We start from the raw sequence: 16,933 nt of genomic DNA, 5'->3' as shown, positions 1-16,933 counted from the left end.
TGGGAAGCAGAGAGGCCTGAGGCTGACTCGCGGGCGGCTTCCGTTCCTTCACATGCACCCAGCTCCCCGGGCCCCTTCCCTTCCGCCTGTGCAGCGACGTCATCGCCCTGCTCAGGTCCGTCTGCGTGCCGGCACGTTTCGAAAAAGCTTGGTTCAGTTCAGTCTGATGCAACTCCTACATTACATGTAGCCTCCCGTCTGCACCTATTCCTAGACCCGCTGTCTGCTGTTTCTCTGTCTCCACCTTCGTTCTCCCTCTTTCCACCGCTCCATTGGGCTCCGTCACTCGCAATGGAAATCACTGCTTTGATACAGCGCTTCCTCTCTCATCCCATTCTCTTCCTGTTCGACGTCTTTCAATTCCTGCTCGACAAGCTCCTGTCTCCCACTCCTCCGCCTCCCAATGCCAATCTTAGCAGGCCCAAAATTGCCATCATTGGCGCCGGCTTGACTGGCGTGTCTGCCGCGTCGCACTGCGTCGGCCATGGATTCGACTGTACCATATTTGAAGCCGGCAACCGCAAAACTTTAGGTGGCATATGGAGCAAAGTGAACAACACGTCTGGCCTGCAAATCCACAGCCTCATGTATCGCTTCCACCCGTCCGTCAGATGGAGCCATGGTTATCCGGATCGCCAGCAAATCGTGAGCCAAATCACCGAGCTTTGGGAACGTTACGGCCTGGAAAAGCACACCAAATTTGACAACCGTGTCACCAAAGTCTACAAGGACAAGTCGGGCCGCTGGATCATCAACGACCCCTCCAACGGTCGCTTCGACGGCGTCATTGCTGCTGTTGGAACTTGCGGTGACCCAAAGATGCCGCATATCCCAGGCCAGGAAAAGTTCAAGGGAGAAATCTACCACTCATCCGATCTCGATGGCAAATCTGCAAAGGACAAGAAGGTCATTGTCGTTGGTGGTGGAGCCAGTGCCGTTGAAGCTCTCGAATTCGTCGTGGCCGAGGACGCCAAAGAAGCCTTTGTTCTTGCACGCTCCGAGAAATGGATCATCCCGCGGAACCCAGTCGTCGACATGCTGCTCGCCATGAACGTTCTCGGTTCCGAAACCGTTCTCTCTTGGATTCCCGAAAAGATTTTACGCCTCTTCTTCTACCGCGACCTCAAGGACATTTCCCCGCCGCCGGGCAGCAAAGGCCTCTTCGAAGAAACCCCCATGGTAAACAACGACGTCCTAGAGCTCGTGCGTTCCGGGAAAGCCAAGTGGCTGCGCGGCGATATTTTGGGATTCGAAGAGAACGGCATCAAATTCAACCATCGATCCCAAGGCGTGCCCAAAAACGGGCCGGGCCACGAGCGTCTCGTCGAGGGCGACATTGTCATCATGGCCACAGGTTTCACGCGACCAAGTCTATCATTCCTGCCCGACGATTGTTTCCAAGAACCGTATGAGCCGCCGAACTGGTACCTGCAAACATTCCCGCCCGGCCGCATGGATGTGTGCTGCAACAACTGCACCTACGTCAACGCAATTGGCACCGTGGGCAACTACCACATTGGCATCTACACGCGCTTCCTGCTCATGTACCTGGTGGATCCGCTGACGCGCCCACAAGAGCGCCTGATGAAGCTGTGGATCGACATGACGCGGTGGATCAAATCACGGGCTCCTGGGTGCGTATATTACAATTTCTATCCCTTCCCGATTCTTGCCTTCTTTCGTTGAACTTGCAAAACTAACCTTTACGTACTTCTAGCGGTGCTTTTGAATTCTTCACTTACAGCGAACTTCTCTACTGGTTCGTCTTTACGATTCTCGTCAACCCTTTCCGCTGGAAATGGGCCGCCTTCGTCCTCTTCGGCATCGGCACGAGCCTGCCCATGAGCGTCGTCCGGCAGGAAGACAAGATTCGCAACGGTCTCGGTATGAAGACGGGCATTTCCTAGGCTTCATCTCCTGACCATCATCATTGTCCTTGTGATTGCACTTGCCCTTTTTTTGTTCTTCATTCATGTCTGCGGAGTTTTTCATGTTTGCTTCGTTTGAGTCTGCTTCTTTTCCTTTTTGTCATTCTCCCTTTTTCTCTCCCCACGTCTCCCCTTCGTACACCACTACTCGCCTGCAAGCAACAATCCACTGATGCTTTTTTGTCCTCACCGCAGAGGAAAAGGACGCAGAAACAGACGGCGACGCAGACGTCAGCGCCAACAACAGCAGTTGAACTCTTCTTTAATCTTTTTTGAACTTTGCACCCGCGCTTTTGAATCACAAGACTCGGGAAACAAGACGGCGCGTCAAAAGAGAGGAACTACTTCATGCACGCAGCAGATGCAAAGAAAATGGCGTCTTGGAAAAAATGTAGATGATGTTAGCGGTGACGGCATTATGGCGTAATTGGTTGGCAGACATACAGCAAGGTGGCGCGCACAAATATACATGGATGGGCTGGGCTGGGCTGTGCTGGCAGGGTACCGGCGCTCTCCTTGGATGGGGCTTTTATGGACAGACAGACAGGGGGAAGCGTACTCGAAAGAGAAGACAAAAGCAATGGAAATATCTTGATTCCCTAGGTTCCTTGTCCGGCCGTCTGTCACTACAATAGACTAAAGATACCTACCAACGCAAAAACATGAGTCAAACGAACGATGAAGTGTGCAACTTCAACGAGTATCTGGCGTCATTCCAACGCGCAGCTGTGTTGTTCTAGCCAATGCCACAGACTACAGATGCGTGCGCCGCCGAGTTCCATCTATTCGAACTGAACAATCTGGCCTCAACCGTCCACCTACCTACCTACCTCAGCTTGCCAACCGCCGCACTCATGCCCTATCCGTCTACTCCTTCTCACCTCCACACTCTCCCCTTTCCCCATGCATGCCCAGCAGCCCCGTTGCTAGACAGCGTCCTCTCCTCCAGGAGACCACGAATCTGACACAGAGCCCGTGTCGGCGCGCGTGTCGGCGTCGGCACAGAAAAAGTCGTCATCCGCGTCTGCCACTGCCGAAGAAAGGTTAGGATTGGGAACAGCGAATACTGCCACCGTTGCCGGCCACCGTGGACTGCGAGTAGCGGCTGCTGCTGGCAACGGGGACGGGTGCGCCTGCGATGGTGCTGTTGTTTTTGGGTGCCGCGGCATCAGTAATGGCAGGGTGCTGGTGCTCGTGGCGGCTTGCTCCGACGCCTGCGGTCATGTTGGGAGGAAAAAGAGGGGAGAGTCTGGCGGCGATGCTGCTCCTTGCTCTTGTTGCTGCTGGGCTTGGTGGGATGGCCCATCTTCTTCCTCCTCTCTCGCCATGGCCTTGAGCGTCTCCATCTGCTGCTGCGTTGCGGTGCGTGTGCGGTCTTGCTCTTGCTCTTGCTCCTGGACCTGGTCGTCTCCTTTCTCTCGTTTTCCTGCGTCCTCACGGCGCTGCTCCGTGGCAGCCGACGTTGTCGAGATGTCAAAATCTAGGCCACAGAGGGGAATTGGTGTGATCGGCGTCAGGGAAAGCAGCGGATGGTGATGATGTTGCTGGGCAGCAGAGTGCAGTCCGCCTCGCCCATCAACAACACCACCACCACCATCAGACATAACCCCCGGCATAAGCCCCACCGCCGCCGCCGCGACCACCACCCCACTCCCCTGCCTCACAAACTGCCGCTGCTGCACACACCACCACTGCCTCGCCAAACGAACCAGATGCCACTCCCTCAAGCGGCCGATCTGTGCCGCAGTCCACCCACGCCGCAGTGCCTGCCTTCGCATCTCCGCCAGGTGCCGCACGACGGGCGGGTGCGTTGCCAGGCGGTCGCGGCGCTGCTGGACTTCGGCGGGTGCTGGGTCGAGCAGCTGCTGCGTTGGCGTTGGTGTTGGCGTTGGAATTGGCGTGACGGGCAAGCCGTCGAGTATGCCGCCGTGGGGATTCGCTGATGTGGATTGCTGCTGGAATGCGTGTGAGTGGTGTTGGCGTTCTTCTCCTGACGCAAGTTGCGCTTCTCCCTCGTATTAGTTCTGTTCCTGCTTTTCTTTGCCCTTGGGCCCGCCATCGTTGGCGTTGTTGTCGCCTCTGCCGGGAACCCTGAAGGGCGATGGGGGTGAGAAGGATGTGGCTAATAGTCTGGATGGTAGTGTCACGGGCGGGTCGTGAGGGACAGGTAGTTCGCCCTGCGGCCCTGGGTTTGAGTGCCATCCGCAGAAACATGTTGGTCCTTGCGGAACGGTGGAGTCGACGCTCTGCGGCTCGGTGGTGAGCGGTAGCGATAGAGAACTCGAGGATTGGCTTCCAACTACTTCTGCTCGCGCTTCCCGCTCGATTGATGGTTGTGTGACTCCTCGATTTCGCCGCGAACAGTTGCGTTTGACCCTTTCACATATTACCCTTGGAGCAGAGTGTAGCATCTGCCAATAACGGTATGAGGGCCATTGGTCAGATTTCTCATAGTCGCACCGATGGAGAAAACATTGGAGATTTTCCAGCCCCTCCCAGTCTCCCCCCTGTGCTGAGATTTTCGCAGATTCCCATGGCTCGGCGCCCATCGTTGCTTTGGTAGATGGGTTTTCGAGCCAGGCCAGGAAGTCGGTGAAGTACTGCGGTGATGGCGCTGCATCAGGAGGAGGGAAGGATTCCTGCTCTTTCAGTTGAGCCTCGAGTTGATCTCCGAACGCTTGCTGCCGTCCCTCCCTCCCTCTTTCTTCCCCCAACATAGCAGCTTGTCTGATGCCTTCCAACTGTCCGGGCTCCAGATGATCTTTGACGCCACACCGCATGCTCACTTTCATTGTGTGAAAAGGAGGAGGGAGAGGTGGTGGTAAAGTATATGACTTCAAACGTTCTGGCTCTTCTGCTTGTACACGTGCTTCTTCATACTGTGCCACTGTCATCACGCGCGCCGTCTTCCTCAAATCGCGCGTCTCGCCAATGGACACCCCGTCCATCAACTCTTTGCTTTCGCCGTTGTTCGAACCGCGTTTGCTAGTCATGAACTCGCGGTTCGCTGCACCTGCTATCTTTGTTTGGTCGTCCGGGAATTATTGCACATGACCGGGACTGTTGACGCACATCAACGATGTAGCAGCAGAAGAGCATGGCGAGTCCTTGACTTCGTGCTGCTCTGTCGCGAGTCTTGGCTCAGCCAAAGCTTTAAAATCCTCTGTCCCAGGGACTTCGGACGGCTTCGGATTGAAGGTTGAATCATCAATGCACCAGGTCCATGGGTGTTTAGGAGGATCAGGGTGAGGAGACAATGGAGGCGTGGCAGGCAAAGGCAACACCGGAGCCTCTGCATCGCCGCCCGTGTCCTCAAGGACTGGTTCGGTGCAAGAAACGGCACTGGAAGAGGCAGATCGTTCAGGTTCGCGCTTCAGGTAATACGGATAGCGATGGCGCGAAGAGAGGCTGTGGCTGTAGCGGCGCCGGCTCTTGGGCGGGATCTTTTCTTGCAGCTCAAGTTCCGGATGCTGCTCATACTCGGGCTCATGGTCAATGTCCATTTCGTCTGGGCGTTCCAGTCCGGCTTCGACGTCCACAGCGAGATCGGATTGAGCATCCGAGGGACCTGCCTCGTTGCTAGCGTCCGTGGTGCTCCTGATTGAACGCAGGTCACCGTTTTCGAGACCCAGTGCGTGGCCAGCTCGCAAAAGCCAGTTGACAGGATTGCTACCGGCACCGCCTCTTAACTTGGCACGACCTCGACACTCGTTTTCTTCGCCGTCGTCATCCTCGCTTTCCTCGCGAGCCGCATGACAGCCGTTGGTTGTGCAGTCGTCTTCCAGGGGGCGCTCGTCATTTTTCTTGTCCAGCATGCCAAGGAATGTTTTGTATTGCTCCGTATGCCGACCATTTTCCTTCTTCCACCATATACGCCATCCCCCAATGACAGCGAAGGTTAGAATGCCCGTGACGATCCAGTAGATCCAGAAGCTCGAGCTGACTGTGGTCGTCGTGGCTGTCTCTGTACCACCGTTTGCGTCTTTGGGTCCGCTCCAGTTGAACATGTCCATTGAAAAGAGAGTCTACGAGGTTAGACGGAAGACAGTGGAAGGGAGGGGTTGATCACATACAGCGACATATGTTCCTGGGAGGAATAAAGCAGTCAGGAAAGCGAGCGTCTTCATGGCGGAGCTGTCACGCGTCGCAGCAGCAGCAAGAGTTGCGTGGAGGTGGTTATCGGTTTGCGTCATAAACTGGTATAGCTTTTTGAAAGGTCAGCACCTCAAGGACAGCTCAAGTACAGCGTCTACTCACAACTTGAAGTTGCAGCTCCATTCTCGATTTGAGTTGTTGTATGTGGTCCATGTTGTTGGCAGCAGCGGACGCGAAATGATTCATCATGTCATCCATCTCCTCTGAACGGGAGAATTGGTACTGGGAGGTAGACATTTTGGATGGTTCGTCAAGAAAAGTTTTCAGGAATCCAGCGAAACGCATTTGCCACGAAGGTACACTGAGAGCAATCAGATTCTCCGTCGTGAGCGTGTTGATTTCGGTCATGAGCTTGATCATCTTTGGCTTCCTTTGGTAGTAGGGCCTATCCTCATCAAATGGCAAAGGCGTGTAATCCCCGTCCTCGCCATGTTTTTCATGTAGCAAAATGTCAATCTTCCCGGTGATCTGGCCAGGGCGCGTGACTCGGAGCACCTCTTCGACCTGCAAGAGCCGTGGCTCAATCTCACTCATGCAGAATTCCTGAGTACGGCGTATATCGCATCCAAGAAGGAGTATGGGGATAAGAAGGGGACTGTCAAGAAGACTTCCCAGTCCCTTGAGTTGCGGGAGCAATTCCTCCATCCGGGAGGCGCCACTATAGCCGGTTCCATACCACTCCTGTTGCCATGTCAAATTCAGTCCACAGGTCGATGTGGGATTGAAGCAGGCTGACTCGTGACGAAGTAACAGACGCACGGCAAACTTGGCGGCTTGCAGTCGATGAACGAATGACTTGCTGACCATACAAGGTGTGTCCGGATTCGGGTGCATACAGGTGGAGGCGTTGAGTCGTCTTGGTTGCGCCGTTGGGCCGTGGTCAAGAAGAGTGGCCGACATATTTTCCGGTAAGATGCACGCGCGAGCGCCAGTGGCAGTGGCATGGCGTGGTTGGCAGACGCATAACGGCCGTGTTTGGCTGCTGTCTCAGATGGATATGGGCAGGTTGGAGAACCAAGTTGACGTGGTGTGGTGGTGGTGGAGTCGAGCACCCACCGCACCGCAGGCGGCTGAGGAGCGGCGCCGGGGTCGCCGTCTGGAGAGAAGCGGGCGAGGATGAGCGGCCCAATCATGGCGCAACGCGTTGCAGTGCATACCGCAGCTTGGGTCAAATATCTCAATGCGCCCTCTCCTCTTCTTCCACGGCCGCGTCTGGAATTCTTTTCTCTTCTCTCCTCGTCAATTGACTCTGGTTCGACGACTGCCGCCGTCATTCGTCACTTGGTCTCGTCTGCTTCATGCTGGAAACCCATCTGGCCTACATTGCTCTCAAGCTCCCACGACGTCCGCTCGGTCTGGCTGGCTGGCCGGCCGTGCCACGCCGCCTCCCTAGGAATGCCTCTTGCATGCTACCGGAAGACATACTGAATAACTTCTACCAACCTCCCTTGGCCGCCACCATCCCAATCGAGCAATTCTCCTTTGATCGCCTGCGCCACTCTCGTTCCAATCCACAGTTTCCAAGCTCAAGCAAGCCAAAGTCGAATTAAAATACAAGGAAACGCTTGCGCTCGAGGAGATGAAGAATCAAAGTGGGCGACCATTGCTGGCCTTTGCTTTCTCTTTCCGTCACGTCGTGTCTCGTTACCACATGTCGTATAAAGCTGACAGCCGTATCCATGGTAGGCTAGAGGTGTGGATGGGTTGGTCATGATCATCGCCGAATCGCTCGGCCCATGCGCAAACGACGTCGCGGTCGGACTTGGAGGCGTGCGCGCTCTCACGTTATCTGCTGGCACGGGCAATCAACCACTGCAGAACCGCGTCCAGGTTCGTCTCTTCTTTTGCGCTGATGCCGTAGCAGCTCACTTCGCGATGTGATACCGAGCGCAGGTCCATGGCCTCGATCAGCTCGTCGACCGAAACCTTGTCTGGCAGATCAGACTTGTTTCCAAGCACCAGTAGCGGAATGCCCTCCAGATTGGGCTTCTCAAGCAAGAGATGCAACTCCTCTCGAGCAACCGGCAGCGCGTCCTTGTCGGCCGAATCGACTATGAATCTGCGACCAATGAGCACGACGAATGCCGACGACATTGAGAGGGACCATACACGATGGCGTTGACGCCCCGGCAGTACCGCTCCCACATGGAGCGAAACCTTGGCTGGCCTCCGAGGTCCCAACTGATGTGCCCAAAAGAATCAGCATCCGATGCTTTCAGCAGCCGCCGGCCCAGCTTGCGTATTGGGCAAGGCACATGACGGCCCTCGGAAACATCCTTGCAATACATACCACTTCAAGGTCACATGGCCCTTTTGGACTCGCTTCATGTTGAAGCCCACGGTGGGAATCGAGCTGCAAGTTGGAGCGTCAGCCGAAATTTGCCCATGGACGCGTGCCAGCGCCGTCACACAGCTGAAGGAAGGGGTCTCTGGTGCACTCACTCGATTGTGAACTCGCCGCCCTGGTCACGTCAGTGCTCTGATTATTTACCATCCATGGGCATTGTGGTACTCACCGCCAGAACCCTCAGCAGCGACGTCTTGCCGGCGTTTTGCAGCCCGATCATGGTAATGTCCATCTCGGTCGCCCTGGTGGACACAAAGGCATCATGGTTAGCACAGCACAGAGTCGAGCTTGTCTCAGTGGACTGGACTGCACTGCACTGCACTGCACGAGGCGACAAGAGGCCGAGCAGGCTGGGCGGGCCGAAGGCTGGCGGACATGACGACGTGATGCGAGCAGACGGGACATGGACTCACCAAAATAGGCGCAGCAGCCAATCATAGATGCGTCTAAAGAAGCCAGCCATGGCGAAGGGCAGAGGCTTCTTTCAGTAGAGTTGGCAACAGCAGAGCGCAGCGCAGCGCAGCTAAGGTAGGTCAGGTCAGGTCAGGTAGGTATGCTGCGGAGCGGGAGAGCCCGTCGCTGGTGGGAGCGCGAGGACGAAGGCGACGAGTGAGCCCGGGATGGCCTGGCTGTGCGGGGCTTCCAGTCGAGCTCGCTGGCGCTTTGGTTGGCCGCTGGGGGGATGCGTTGTGCTGTTGGGCGAGGCGGCAGGGCGACGGTCGGGTACGGGTGTCGTAAGCTCTTAGCAGTTAGAAATGGAGCAGAGCTTGTTGCAGAGAAGAGACGCTGGACTGAGCGACACAGCCATTTGCAGCCAGGTCCAGTGGGCGTGGGCGTGGGCGGCGCGGAGCTGCACCGCTTTGGCTTTGGATTTGCGGGAAGACGGACTGCCCGTCACCCACGCGTGGCCCGTGCCCGTGGCGCCGCGGTTGATTTTGAAAAAGTGCTTCCTTTGCTTCTTGAACCCTCAATCCACGACGCCCTCCTCCACGCCCACGCCCACGGCACCCCATACATTGCCAGGCTCAGCGTGCTTTTTGGCCCTCCACCGCCGCCGCCGCCGCTGCTGCTTCCCTCGCCCTGCGCCCTGGGCTGCTCCACCGCCGCGCCATTTCCCTCAGCGCGGCCCGCCATCCCAGCACCCCAGTACTTTTTCTCTCCCTCCCTCACCACGGCAGCAATGGCCCCCGCCGCGGCCCCCTCGCGTCACAGCTCCAGGTCCAAGACCAACACAAAGTGGTCCACCGAATACGACACTGTGCGCAGGCACAAGCTCTTCCAAAACCCGCCCACCGACCATACCGCGTACCCGGCCCTTGCTGCTGCCATCGAACCGCACATCGACTCCTTCAATGCCATATTCGTAAAGAATGGACTCATCGACAGGGGTCTCAAGGACATTGGAATCAAGACCTTTCTCGACGGCGACCCATACCTGAAGCCCGAGGACCGCGAAGCTCCCCGCAATCGTCTGAGCCTGCGCGTGAGCGACGTCTTTTTGGACAAATCCGCCCTACCTGCCACCAACAAATTTTCCGTCAAGAACCGCAACATCCTGCCGTCCGAGTGCCGTGAGAGGCATTGTACCTACAGAGGAAAGCTGAGGGCCAGGTTGGAGTGGCGCGTCAACAATGGCGAATGGCACGAGTCGATCCGTGAGCTGGGACAGGTGCCCATTATGCTCAGGGTATGTTTGTGTGCACCTTCAGAAGTCACTCTTTGCTAACGGCAAGCAGACAAATAAGTGCCACCTGCAAAACATGACCCCGGCCCAGCTGGTTGACGCCAAGGAAGAGACTGAGGAATTGGGCGGTTACTTCATCGTCAACGGCAACGAAAAGCTCATTCGAATGCTCATTGTTGGCAAGCGCAACTTCCCCATGGCCATCATCCGGCCCTCCTTCACAAATCGCGGTCCGTCGTACACCAAGTTCGGTATCCAGATCCGCTCGGTGCGCCCTGATCAGACGTCGCAAACAAACGTGCTACACTACCTTAGCGATGGAAACGTCACCTTCCGCTTCTCGTGGAGAAAGAACGAATACTTGATACCCGTCATGATGATTCTCAAGGCATTGGCCGAGACCAACGACAGGGAAATTTTCGAGGGCCTGGTTGGAAAGGCCAACTCCAAGGGTCTGACAGACAAACAGTTTGTGACTGACCGCGTGGAACTGTTGCTCCGCACGTACAAGGCGTACGGTGTGCATTCCAAGGCAAAGACGCGGGCCTATCTTGGCAACAAGTTCAAGGTGGTGCTCGGAGTTCCAGACGACACGACGGACGAGGACGCTGGTACCGAGTTCTTGAGGAGAATTGTCTTGCCGCACCTGGGATCCTCAAACGTCACCGAGAGCCAAGATGCCGACAAGTTCAAAATGCTCCTCTTCATGGTCAGGAAACTCTACTCGCTTGTCGAGGGCGAATGCACGGTGGACAACCCCGATGCCGTACAGAACCAGGAAATTCTTCTCGGTGGTTTCCTCTACGGCATGATCATCAAGGAGAAGATTGAGGATTGGCTCATGTCCATTCGCGGAGCTGCGGCAGACTGGTCTCGGTCCAAGGGCAACAGACCATTCACGGACGAGGACTTTCACAAGGAATTCATCGGCAGGATAGTGAGACGGACAAACGAGAACATTGGAAATGCTCTGGAATACTTCCTTTCCACTGGCAACCTTGTCAGTACCAGTGGCCTCGATCTTCAACAGACTTCTGGTTACACCGTCGTCGCGGAAAAGATCAACTTTTACCGTTTCATCTCGCACTTCCGCATGGTCCACAGAGGCAGCTTCTTCGCCGAGTTGAAGACAACCACGGTCCGAAAACTCTTGCCAGAGAGCTGGGGTTTCCTCTGCCCTGTACACACTCCCGATGGTGGTCCTTGTGGTCTGCTCAACCATCTTGCGCACTGTTGCAAGATTTCCACCTCCGACGTCAATGCCTCGGCCATCCCCAGCCTGGTGGCACAACTTGGTGTCTCGAGCGTTTCTGCCGCCACATTGGAGGACAGTGTCGTTGTCCAGCTCGACGGCCGTCTACTGGGATTCTGCTCTCCTGCGCAATCCAAGGTGATTGCGGACACCATTCGATACTGGAAGGTCGAGGGAAGCCACGGCGTCCCCACGGAACTTGAGATTGGCTACATCCCAAGCTCTACCGGCGGTCAGTACCCCGGTGTATATATGTTCTCCCAATCTGCCCGTATGTATAGGCCAGTCAAGTACCTGCCTCTTGGCAAGCTTGACTACGTCGGTCCTTTCGAACAACCATTCATGTCGATTGCTTGCACGGAACCGGAAATCGTCTCTGGTGACTCTACACACGTAGAGTACGATCCTACGAACATTCTCTCCATTGTTGCCAACCAGACGCCCTTCTCGGACTTCAACCAGTCGCCTCGTAACATGTACCAGTGTCAGATGGGTAAGCAGTCGATGGGTACTCCGGGAACGTCGCTCCACTACCGTACGGACAACAAGGCGTACAGGCTACAGACTGGCCAGACTCCGGTGGTCCGCCCGCCACTCCACAACGAGTATGGCCTTGACAACTTCCCCAACGGAATGAACGCCGTTGTCGCTGTCATTTCTTACACCGGCTACGACATGGACGACGCCATGATTATCAACAAGTCGGCCCATGAGCGTGGTTTCGGACACGGTACCATCTACAAGACGAAAAAGGTCGATTTGAGCGAGAATGCACGCAACAAGGGAAGCAAGAACATCACGCAGCTCTTCGGTTTTGCTCCAGACGGCCTCATCAAGGCCGAGTGGCGGACCAAGCTCGACGATGACGGTCTTCCATCTATCGGTACTCTGGTCCAGAAGGGCGATATTCTTTGCGCCTACCACAATGTTTCTCTCGACTCGGCCACAAATACCTACGTCAACCGCGACGCTCAAACCCACTTTGAAAAATACAAGGACGACGAAGACGGATTCATTGAGGAAGTCCGTCTCCTTGGCACTGAGGGCGGCAACGACCCTTTCCAGGCAATCAGCATCAAGATTCGCATCCCTCGTTCTCCCGTCATTGGTGACAAGTTCTCTTCCCGTCACGGCCAAAAGGGTGTCATGTCCCAAAAGTGGCCCATGGTCGACATGCCATTCAGCGAGTCGGGTATGCAGCCCGATGTCATCATCAACCCTCACGCTTTCCCGTCCCGTATGACCATTGGTATGTTTGTCGAGTCGCTCGCTGGCAAGGCTGGTGCCCTCCACGGCCTCGCACAAGATTCGACGCCATTCCACTTCGACGAGGAGAACACCGCGGTCGACTACTTTGGCAACCAGCTCAAGTCCGCCGGCTACAACTACTACGGCAACGAGCCCATGTACAGTGGCATCACTGGTCAAGAACTGCACGCCGACATTTACATCGGCGTCGTCTACTACCAACGTCTGCGTCACATGGTCAACGACAAGTACCAAGTGCGCACGACAGGTCCAACCAACGCGCTCACGGGCCAGCCCATCAAGGGCCGTAAAAAGGGTGGTGGTATCCGTGTCGGAGAGATGGAGCGCGACGCCCTGCTGGCCCACGGCACGGCGCACCTGCTGCAGGACCGTCTGCTCAACTGCTCCGACTACGCCAAGGCCTGGATCTGCCGGCAGTGCGGCAGCTTCCTGTCGACGGCGCCGACGGTCGGCCTCTACGGCCGCATGCGCAAGGGCTCGGGCTTCACCCGATGCAGGCGTTGCGCGCACCGCGCCGAGGGCTGGGAGCCCAAGAGCGAGGTCTGGGAGGACGGCCACGGCGTCCGGTGGGTCGGCGGCGAGGACGTGGCTGTCGTTGCCGTGCCGGGCGTCCTGCGGTTTTTGGATGTCGAGCTGGCGGCCATGGGCGTCAAGATGAAGTTCAAGGTCGACCCGTGAGCATCGGGACGTGGGAGACGGAGTATGGAGGAGATTTAGAGAAGTTTGGCAGGGTCGAGAGCTTTCGCATTTACAAGGGGTTCGGTGTATATACATGGGTTGGTTGGGTAGTCTTCGGGTTCCATATCGAGTGGCTAGCACTCTGCAAAAGCATCACTTACTTTTTGTTCATCGCTTCCCCGCGTTCTGCCATGTGGACTTCATACAATCCCCCAATCTGGTGCCTGCAGAGTTTGTCGGAGGGCTGGCTGAGAGCAATACATGGCCAGTCTAACATCTCGCCATGGTACAACAGGACTTGCATCAGCGCAGTGTACACACACTTGAGCATCGGCGAAATAGTCCGCAGAAAGACAACTCCACTTGCTGAATAGACTACATACCACACCACCAACGAAACCACCACAACAAGCCAAGCCTTGAAAACGACAGCCATTCCAAAACGCACACAGGCAAAGCGCGGCGCCGAGGGAAGAGACCGACGGGAAGCCATCATCATAGTATCATTGAAGTAGAAATGTAAAGAGACAGGGAAGGGGGTGCGTGGGGCTTGGGGACAAGGTTTGTGCAGTCAACCGGTTGCGGTTGACGTCCTCCTCGCTTTCAATATTGTGTTTGGTTCGTGACCGCACTTTGCAGTGGGTGAAAGCAGATAACCGACGACGTACGTAACGGATAGGGGCGAAAAGACGGCAGCGGCGGCAAGCGGTACTTTTGCGACCTCCTCCTCCTCCTCCTCCTCCAACACGACCTCATCATCGACACTTCAACCCGGCTCACAACAACAAGACAACACCGCTTTCTCCTCATCACTCGTCAACATCAACTCATTCACAGCGTCGTCATCGTCAACAACCTCCTTCGACATGGGGTCGACCGTTCTTGCAGACACTCAAGCGCTTACAAGCGCGACAGGTGCGTGACCTCGCTCACGGCGTGGTAGTTGGGCACCTTCATGTCGAGAGCGGCGCCAGTGTAGCCGAGGTCCTCGCCGGTGAGAACGGCACACTTCTCGCCGATGAGGAGGGCAGTCGAGTAACTAGCAGCAAGTGTTAGCTGAATGGTTCTTGGGCAAGAGGAGAGGAAGCGTAGAGAGGAACTTACGTGTTGCAGCCGACGTTGTCGGGGCAGACGGACAAGTCAGCAACCTTGAGGTTCCTGACGCCGTGGACATTCAGGCGCTCATCGAGGACACCATGCTTGACGATGCTGTTGCCGCCACGCGGGCCGATGGAGCAAGTACCGAGCGAGTGCCAGGTGCTCTCGACGTGGCGCTTGACCCACTCCTCGACAGCAAGGAGATCGTCCTTGTTGTACGGGAGATCCCCGCGGATGTGCGCCTTGTTGTTATTGAGGTGTACCTCAGGTGCAGCCTTCGCCGGCGGCTCGAGCTTGCGGCTCCAGCTGCCGTGCGTGATGTTGGACGACAAGTGGTTGGGTCCAGCATACGCGTTGGTCGTCGCCAAATCCATGTCCTTGGCACCCGCCGGGCTGTCGTACGGGAAGAAGGGGTGCATGCTCTGCACCTCGCCTGCGTACGCGTCCATACGGCGCGCCGTCTCACGCGACTTGATGTAGCCCCAGACCATGGGCGCCATGTCGCGGCGGTCGTTCATGAAGCCTGCGTCGAAGTCGGGCGTCTCGTATGGGTCGGGAGACGTGATGTGCGTCGACCCACGCGAGAAGGGGTATTCCAGGAAGTGGAACATGGTGAAGAACTTGCCCGGCGGCATGAGCATGTGGTCGCCATACCCTGTTGCAGTGTTAGCTGAGGTCGGGAAGGCAAAGAAGAAGACTTCTTACAGCCGCTGATGACCGAGTAGTGCATGACGGGCTTGTCGGGCTTGTCCTTGAAGTAGCTCTCCCATCCCGATCTGAATTCGGGGAACGGCCAAGAGTCCATCCACTTCAACTCCTGCTCAGTAGGACGGACCTTGACACCGGCATCGATGCCGTTGGTGGCCATGGGTCCAGTGCCATTGAGGTTCCTGGTAAAACATCAGTAACATTCTCGGCAAGCATATGCAAACAACTGACCATTGATCAATGACTTTCTGCTGCACGATCGGGTCACCGCGGACAAAATCGTCAAACGACTCGGTGTCCGGTTTCGCACGGTAAGGTGCAAAGGTCAGGTAGTGATCCTGGAAGTTGAGACCAACACCGGGGAGGTTGACGATGGGGCGGACGCCAGCCTTGCGGAGCTTCTCCGGGTCACCTATTGCATCCTGTCAATAAAATCGTCCCAGGGCACAAACGCACATGGTAGGCATTACCGATTCCAGAGCGCTGGAGAATCAAAGGCGAGCTCAAAGTGCCGCCGCTGACGATGATTTGCCGGCGAGCCTTGTAGAGCTTAGGCTTCTGGTCAGGGGATAGGGGTTTCGTGGGGACGGTGAGCACGCCAGTGGCTTGGTCGCCCTCGATGACCACCTTGTCGGCCTTGGTGTTGCACACAAGGTGCAAGTTCGAGTAGTGGGACCGAGTCGAGTGAATGTAGGCATGGGCCGAGTCTGATCGGCGCCCAGTGTCACTGACACCATATTAGCTTGCGAAACTAGACGACGCAAGAAGACATACCGATTGATCCACTTCAGCCAGTGTTCAGCACCGTGGCCAGTGACGAGGTCTTGGAGGTCGTCAGTGGTCGGGATTCCCTGCGATTCAGCGGCACGCAAAAAGTCGTGCATGATCGGGTAAGTGTAGTTGCCGAATGAAACCTTGATGGGGCCCTCGAATCCGTGGATATCCCGGTTTTGGCCTGCGCCGTCAGTTGAGAACGTTACCTCGTGGGGGCTCTAAGCTTACTGGCACGTTGGTAAGTCTCGTGCTTCCTCATCAAAGGGAGCAACTCCTTGGTGGTCCATCCCTTTGCCTGGAAGTCATCGTAATCTGAAGCCGAGGCACGGGTGTACATCATGAAGTTTATGGAACTGCCGCCTCCCAGGACGTGAGCAACAGGAACGACAGCCCGACGACCAGCAAGCCACTCGGAGGGACGAGATTCATAAAAGCAAGCAGTCTTGCTGTCGAGCTTCATGTTCCGTGGGTAGATACCAGGTCGATACACCCTTTTCCAAAGTCAGCTCCGGTTCCAAATCATCGACCAACTTTCGACTTACCAAGGATTGTTCAGGTTGCTCTCACCGCCCTCAATGAGCATCACCTGAAGGCTGTGGTCCAAATTGGCCAGCCGGCCAGCCACCACGCAGCTGCCATCATTGTTAGACGTGGGTGTGGGAGTTACTGGTTCAGCACGTCTTACCCGCAAGAGCCGCCACCGACGACAATAATGTCAACCTCGTCTGGAATCGTCATGATGAATCTTGTTGAAACAAACTAGGAGAAAAGTGCAAAGTTGTGTCAAAAAGCAGGAGGGCAATTCACAGAATTCGACCCAGGCCTAGATCAAAGACAGATGCAAGGTGCGGAGCCATATTTATCTCCTCAGCAACCCCGCTCGTTCGATCTTCGGCACGAAGGAAGCAGCGGCGAGCGGCTGACAAAGGGCCAGTATCAACCCTGTGAGCCCAAGAGTTATCTTGTCGAGGTCCGGATGGCATGGGGAGCGCCTACTGCTCCTGCTGATGCGTGGAGACTGTGCCAGGCCAGCCAGAAGT

The 16,933-nt window shown here is 56.2% G+C and overlaps 7 protein-coding genes across 7 annotated transcripts; 2 read left to right on the top strand and 5 right to left on the bottom strand.

Annotated features, from left to right (window-relative positions):
• The first annotated feature begins 74 nt into the window (after positions 1 to 74).
• On the top strand, positions 75 to 2,595 carry J3D65DRAFT_634094 (uncharacterized protein). The gene is made up of 3 exons (XM_066801189.1): positions 75 to 1,634; positions 1,718 to 1,884; positions 2,124 to 2,595. The coding sequence occupies exons 1-3, from the start codon at positions 292 to 294 to the stop codon at positions 2,180 to 2,182; spliced, it is 1,569 nt and encodes a 522-aa protein (XP_066652416.1). The 5' UTR covers positions 75 to 291; the 3' UTR covers positions 2,183 to 2,595.
• Positions 2,596 to 3,826: 1,231 nt separating this feature from the next.
• Positions 3,827 to 5,186, bottom strand: J3D65DRAFT_66850 (uncharacterized protein). The gene has a single exon (XM_066803125.1). The coding sequence runs from the start codon at positions 4,919 to 4,921 to the stop codon at positions 3,947 to 3,949; it is 975 nt and encodes a 324-aa protein (XP_066652415.1). The 5' UTR covers positions 4,922 to 5,186; the 3' UTR covers positions 3,827 to 3,946.
• Positions 4,970 to 6,617, bottom strand: J3D65DRAFT_670265 (uncharacterized protein; the record flags this gene model as incomplete). Its single annotated transcript, XM_066803277.1, has 3 exons — positions 4,970 to 5,953; positions 6,002 to 6,133; positions 6,186 to 6,617. 3 exons carry the CDS (start codon positions 6,615 to 6,617, stop codon positions 4,970 to 4,972), a joined length of 1,548 nt encoding a protein of 515 aa, XP_066652414.1.
• A 755-nt stretch (positions 6,618 to 7,372) lies between these two features.
• On the bottom strand, positions 7,373 to 9,280 carry J3D65DRAFT_634090 (ADP-ribosylation factor family protein). The gene is made up of 6 exons (XM_066801188.1): positions 8,844 to 9,280; positions 8,600 to 8,672; positions 8,526 to 8,545; positions 8,374 to 8,436; positions 8,193 to 8,264; positions 7,373 to 8,142 (listed from the first exon to the last, which is right to left on the bottom strand). The coding sequence occupies exons 1-6, from the start codon at positions 8,891 to 8,893 to the stop codon at positions 7,869 to 7,871; spliced, it is 552 nt and encodes a 183-aa protein (XP_066652413.1). The 5' UTR covers positions 8,894 to 9,280; the 3' UTR covers positions 7,373 to 7,868.
• Positions 9,281 to 9,405: 125 nt separating this feature from the next.
• Positions 9,406 to 13,653, top strand: J3D65DRAFT_593934 (uncharacterized protein). The gene is made up of 2 exons (XM_066797817.1): positions 9,406 to 10,117; positions 10,167 to 13,653. The coding sequence occupies exons 1-2, from the start codon at positions 9,611 to 9,613 to the stop codon at positions 13,311 to 13,313; spliced, it is 3,654 nt and encodes a 1,217-aa protein (XP_066652412.1). The 5' UTR covers positions 9,406 to 9,610; the 3' UTR covers positions 13,314 to 13,653.
• Positions 13,392 to 14,253, bottom strand: J3D65DRAFT_64834 (uncharacterized protein). The gene is made up of 4 exons (XM_066802383.1): positions 14,170 to 14,253; positions 14,090 to 14,139; positions 13,924 to 14,013; positions 13,392 to 13,832 (listed from the first exon to the last, which is right to left on the bottom strand). Exons 2-4 carry the CDS (start codon positions 14,121 to 14,123, stop codon positions 13,471 to 13,473), a joined length of 486 nt encoding a protein of 161 aa, XP_066652411.1. The 5' UTR covers positions 14,124 to 14,139; positions 14,170 to 14,253; the 3' UTR covers positions 13,392 to 13,470.
• J3D65DRAFT_670262 (alcohol oxidase p68) lies at positions 14,214 to 16,631 on the bottom strand (the record flags this gene model as incomplete). Its single annotated transcript, XM_066803276.1, has 9 exons — positions 14,214 to 14,352; positions 14,418 to 15,066; positions 15,117 to 15,301; positions 15,351 to 15,531; positions 15,590 to 15,846; positions 15,894 to 16,074; positions 16,122 to 16,384; positions 16,436 to 16,525; positions 16,579 to 16,631. 9 exons carry the CDS (start codon positions 16,629 to 16,631, stop codon positions 14,214 to 14,216), a joined length of 1,998 nt encoding a protein of 665 aa, XP_066652410.1.
• Positions 16,632 to 16,933: the final 302 nt, after the last annotated feature.

Source organism: Phyllosticta citribraziliensis (assembly GCF_038025025.1).
Source record: "Phyllosticta citribraziliensis strain CPC 17464 chromosome Unknown J3D65scaffold_10, whole genome shotgun sequence".
Classification (NCBI taxonomy): domain Eukaryota; kingdom Fungi; phylum Ascomycota; class Dothideomycetes; order Botryosphaeriales; family Phyllostictaceae; genus Phyllosticta; species Phyllosticta citribraziliensis.
Note: the sequence above shows the minus strand (reverse complement) of the source record. Positions and strands in the feature narration are given on the sequence as shown.